Source organism: Zootoca vivipara, chromosome 1, assembly GCF_965207765.1.
Source record: "Zootoca vivipara chromosome 1, rZooViv2.hap1.1, whole genome shotgun sequence".
Taxonomy (NCBI): domain Eukaryota; kingdom Metazoa; phylum Chordata; class Lepidosauria; order Squamata; family Lacertidae; genus Zootoca; species Zootoca vivipara.
Window position 1 is genome coordinate 15032716 of NC_142582.1, and position 5763 is coordinate 15038478.

The 5763-nt window shown below is 47.5% G+C and overlaps 1 protein-coding gene across 1 annotated transcript; it reads left to right on the plus strand.

Annotated features, from left to right (window-relative positions):
- Positions 1-4455, plus strand: LOC118093213 (testis-specific serine/threonine-protein kinase 6-like). The gene has a single exon (XM_035132189.3). The coding sequence runs from the start codon at positions 2595-2597 to the stop codon at positions 3426-3428; it is 834 nt and encodes a 277-aa protein (XP_034988080.1). The 5' UTR covers positions 1-2594; the 3' UTR covers positions 3429-4455.
- The last annotated feature ends 1308 nt before the right edge of the window (positions 4456-5763 follow it).

The window sequence follows — 5763 nt, forward strand, 5'->3', positions numbered from 1 at the left end:
TATTTGCACAGCTGCCATGCTGGGTCCAGTGCTGGATTTACGTATAAGCTAAACAAGCTATAGCAGGCATAGGCAAACTTGACCCTCCAGATGTTTTGGGACCACAATTCCCATCATCCCTAGTTAACAGGACCAGTGGTCAGGGATGATGGGAGTTGTAGTCCCAAAACAGCTGGAGGGCCAAGTTTGGCCATCACTGATGTAAGTAATGGGCCCCACCTGCTAGCCTGCTCCCTAACATATCACTGGTTTCAGTTCAACAATGACTCTGATAAAATACATGTTTTGTTATGTGCAAATGGCTTTAGATATCTTTACGTCAGGCATAGGCAAAGTTGGCCCTCCAGATGTTTTCGCCCTCCAGCTCTATGATTCTATGTATGCTTCTAAGTGTGCCACCCGAACATTTAGGGTAGGTTGTTATTACTAGGCAGGTGTAGGCCATTAGTTGTTGCACTTCAAGGGATCAAAATGATGGATTTAATTAAAGCATATTTCGTAAGAGGAGTCAAACTACTTCCTATCTGTGACACCTCCTAACAGGAGTTAAACAACTTCCTATTTGTGCAACATTTCTTACTGGAAGAAATTGAAGGTTTTGCTTTTACCTGCCAGTTTGACCTTGAGTTCCCTGCCCTCCTTGGAGATCTCTTTCAGGCCTTCTTTGTCAGGGCAGCTCCTTTGCAGAGAGACAAACCCAGCTTGCCTTTAAAATGCACATTAGAATAAAGGTGAAGGTACCCCTGACCGTTAGGTCCAGTCGCGGATGACTCTGGGGTAGCGTCGCTCATCTCGCTCTATAGGCCAAGGGAGCCGGCGTTTGTCCACAGACAGCTTCCGGGTCATGTGGCCAGCATGACTAAGCCGCTTCTGGTGAACCAGAGCAGTGCATGGAAACACCATTTACCTTCCTGCCAGAGCAGTACCTATTTATCTACTTGCATTTCGTGCTTTCGAATTGCTAGGTTGGCAGGAGCTGGAACCGAACAACGGGAGCTCACCCCGTCACAGGGATTCGAACTGCCGACCTTCTGATAGGCAAGCCCTAGGCTCAGTGATTTAGACCACAGTGCCACCCACATCCCTACATTAGAATAAACCATGATGCTAATTTATATTAGCATAAAATATTTCAACTTCCCTTTTCCTTTTAAATCGAGGGCCTATTTCCATCATCCAGACAGTTAGAACTCCCTAGAACGTCCTGTGTGTTCTTGGCAGACAAAAAATTGGTTCTGCACATTTGAGCCGTTTTGCACAACTGATTTGAAAAGATTAAGAATTGAAAGCAGAGGTGGTGGACAGCCTGTGGCCCTCCAGATGTGGTTGAGCTTCAGTTCCCATCATCCTTGGTAGCTGGGCCTGATGGGAGCTGGAGTCCAAGAACATGTGGAGGGCCAAATGTTCTCCACCCCCAGATCTAAAGGAACTTCTGAAGCAGGTCAAGGGAGGAAGGGTAAAAGAGTATTGGGAAATAATTTATAATGGATTGGGGGGGGAGTTTAAAAGTACCTTTTTTTTAAAAAAAGTCTTTTTTGTTGGGGATATTTCAGACAGATATTCCCAGGTGTCAAAAAAAGATTATTTATGTATGCCACTACTGCGGCCCGTGTTTTGTTAACCCAAAAATGGATAACAAATGAGGTCCCAGCTAAAGAAGAATGGCAACTTAAACTGATGGAAAATGCGCAGCTTGCGGACCTAATAAGAGAACAAGAAGAACATACGTTTAAAGAAGATTGAAAAATGTTTATTGAATATATGGAGGAAAATTGTATACACTTGAAAACTTTGGCAGCGTTAAGATAAATTCAAGTGTAAATAAGTTTTGATTGATGTAATAATGGAATGCTGAATGGTTTCGTTTTTATAGACTATGCAGGGATTGTTATGCAAAATGAGCCATGGAAAGAGAAGAAGGGGAGTCTTTGAAATTTTAAGGTTGTTTATATGAATATTCTAATTTGTAAAACAGAAAATTTAATAAAAATTATAAAATATAAAAAAACTATACAATGCCTCAAGAGGTAGCTCCACCTGGGAATTCTGGACATAATGGAAGAGGTAAAGGTTTTGGATTGTCATAAAAGATGCAAGAGGAAAGGATTAATAGGAAAGGACCCACAAAGGGGAGGGTGGAAATCCAGGAGATTCCTTAGGATCTTGTTTTTATGATTGATGTGTGATATAGCTCTGTAAAAAAATTTGTTTGAAAAGCCAAATAAATAAATTTTATGTATAAAAAAGAGAAGAATGTCATTGAGAATTCCTCCATAAAGTTGAAGCAGGTTATATCATCCATCCCTTGAAGAAGAGGAATCGAAACCTCCTCCAGCTCCCCAGTGTTGATATCGAAGCTGGACCTACTAGTTCTGGGACCACAAGGGTCTTGGCACTGCTGATTATGCACAGGAAGACACAGCGCATGACACTCCCAGCCACTTCACAATACCTGTATGAGTAGTGATGACTTCGAAGCCAGGCCCTCAGTGGGCACATGGGGGGTGAAAGTCTAGAGATGTCTATCACAATGGGTTAAAGCACTGAGTCCCGGGAAGAAAAACTACAGGCCTTGTCAGCCTGACCAGGTCATCATGTCAAGGGCTTCCAGAGGAGACAAACTTCTGAGCGACCTTGGTTACAAGTTGGGCCAAACCTTGGGAGAAGGCAGCTATTCCAAGGTGAGAGTAGCCACTTCAGCCAAATACAAGGGGCCACTAGCCATCAAAATGGTGGACCGGCGTCGAGCGCCCCGGGATTTTGTGGAGAAGTTTCTGCCGAGGGAGCTCTCCATCTTGAGAGGGATCCGTCACCCGCACATCGTCAGAGTCTACGAGTTCATCGAAGTCTGCAACGGGACGCTGTACATTGTGATGGAGGCCGCGTCTACGGACCTGCTGCAGATGGTGCAGAAAACGGGCAAACTGCCCTGCGCCCCTGAGGCCCGGGACATCTTTGCCCAGGTTGTGGGTGCCGTGCGCTACCTCCACGACCGGCATTTGGTGCACCGGGATCTCAAGTGTGAGAACGTGCTGCTCACTTCGGACGGCCGCCGAGCAAAGCTGACCGACTTTGGCTTTGGCAGAGAATCGCGCGGGTACCCAGAGCTGAGTACCACCTACTGTGGCTCTGCGGCCTACGCCTCTCCTGAGGTCCTCATGGGCGTCCCCTACGACCCCAAAAAGTACGACGTGTGGAGTTTGGGCGTCATGCTCTACGTGATGATAACCGGCTGCATGCCCTTCGATGACACCCACATCCATAACATGCCGTGCCGCCAGAAGAAAGGCGTCGTTTTCCCCGAAGACCTGCCTGCTGTGGCGGAGCCCTGCCAAGCCCTTATTAAGCAGCTGCTCCAGTTCAGCCCAGAATCTCGGCCCTGTGTGGGGCAAGTATCTAAGAACAGCTGGCTGAAGGGGGAAGCCTAAGTGTGATGGCTTTCCCTACTCTGGTGTCGCCAGGACACCTACCAGACGCAGCTGCTTCAAGGGAGGGGGGTCATGTTAACCGGACAATGGAAATGTATAAGTTGTCAGAAAGATTTCTGGGATGTTGAGCATGAGAGAAGAAGTGGGCAAACTGATTTAGTGGGGGGAAAGGAAAAAGAGAAAAGCAATTCAGATGTAAGTTCCTCTGAAATTAACGGGACTTACTTCCAAACAAATGTATTTAGGTTTGGGGTGCCAATGAGATCTTTAAAACCCACTTTTGTGTGTCAGCTTCTCATTCTGCTCAGGGTGATGCTTCTCGTTTGTTTAGAGGGGGGTTCCTACGGATCGCTCAAGTTTGGGGGAATTGGTTTGCGGGAGCGGTGTCTCGCACAGGGTAGCATCCTGTACTGAGGAAGTGCGTCAGAATCCCCTGTAGCATTATAGAGGATTCTGACATGCCGTCTCAGCATAGGTGGGGTGCTGGCCGTACTGGAAGGAGCTGGACCAGAAACAGGACTCTCACACTGCCTTTGGTATGGGGTACCATTGCTTGTGCAGTCCTAGGCAGCTGCATGGTCAGGCTTTTCCTATGGAATCAAAATGCTTATAAAAGTACTGTACCCTCTTCTGATTGGATCATATTTAAAGGGCAACCGTGGATTCCCAACAAAAATTGTAAGCTCGCCCAAGATCTTAGGATCCAAACTTTCCCGAATCAAAGGGATTATTTACAGGGTGAAGGGCAACATGCTTTAAATGTATGGTGCGTGAACCGAGTGTGTGAACGTTGTCACAGTCCATCATGAGAGTTGATCAGGATTATGCAAGCCATGTAATCGGTAACAGAGGTCCAGATTGGAAAAAAGCTCAACTCAATTGTATCGAATATTGGCCCACAATACTATATCATGGTAGAAATGTCCACAAGGCCATGGGCGTAGCCATGATTTTTGTTGGGGGGCAGGCAGGACTTTTGTTGAGAGACAGAACCAACATGATTGGTCAGTCAGTTAAGTACAGTCGTACCTTGGATCTCAAACGCCTTGCAATTCTAACGTTTTGGCTCCCGAACGCCGCAAACCCGGAAGTGAGTATTACAGTTTGCGAACATTCTTTGGAACCTGAATGTCTGACAAGGCTTCCGCAGCTTCCGATTGGCTGCAGGAACTTCCTGCAGCCAATCGGAAGCTGCATTTTGGTTTCTGAACGTTTGGGAAGTGGAACAGACTTCCGGGACGGATTCCATTCAGCTTCCAAGGTACGACTGTATTTCTGTTGTTTTACTTGATCTGGGGGGGGGGGGCAGTTGACCTCCCCTTGGCTATGCCCATGCACAAAGCAGTCATCCAATCAATACATACATAGCTCAGTTGGTTGGAGCGTGGTGCTGATAATGCCAAGGTCGCAGGTTTGATCTCCATAAGGGACAGCTGCATATTCCTGCCTTGGACCAGATGATCCCCAGGGTCCCTTTGAACTCCATGATTCTATGAATTGCCCAAGTCTCCACTATAATAGGGGATATGATTATCAGTCTGTGATGGCTCACTGGAACCTAACTTGCCACCTTCAGCAATGGAGATGGCCAGTTTCCTGATCCTCGGGTGAAAGCAAGCATTGGACCCAGAGCCGTCTTTCCTATTGGGCTTGGTGGTGCGTTGTGCCAGGGCGCTGGCCTCTCAGGGGCGCCCCAGTGAGGGGGGGGAGCTGCGCGGCTTTGCCAGCAGCCTCCCCTTTCCCTGAACTCCCAAGCCTCCATGGGAAGAGAGTGATCCCCACAGAGGCTTGGGAAAAGGTCAACAACTCTGGAAAACGGGGGGGGGGCACCAGAGGGATCTTTGCATGGTGGCGCCAGATATGCTTAAGACGGCCCTGATTGGACCTTTTCTGGTCAATCCAAGGCAAGGCCTCACCAACGGAACAGGCAGATCATCCTGCAGTCCGCCATTCAGTGAGTTATCCAAAGTCTTTGTCTTCATGAACCTATCTGCAGCTAATCGGGTCAGACTGTTCTCACTTACTCTCTGCTTTTTCTCTCCACCTGCTTTTGCCCCCTTCTCTCCCCAAGCAATAATCTTTATACCTTCTGCGTTTGCAGAAATTGACTCGTTGACTCGCCCGAAAGCAAATAAAGTAAAATAAAGATCCACGGTCCTGAGGGAGAATCACACACATCATGGCTTACGCTTGCTGCTCAATGGAAGAGAAGTTCTTGTAGGCGCCATTGGAACCGCAGCGGGGACGAAGCAGGGGAGAGAAATGATGCAAGGGCAAGCTATGTGGCAAACTTCTAATCTAGTTTGGCCTTTGGGGTTTCCCTTGATAATGGCTC

Bases quoted from the DNA above. Each gene is read 5' to 3' on its own strand.
- LOC118093213 (XM_035132189.3), top strand. From the start codon at position 2,595: ATGTCAAGGGCTTCCAGAGGAGACAAACTTCTGAGCGACCTTGGTTAC.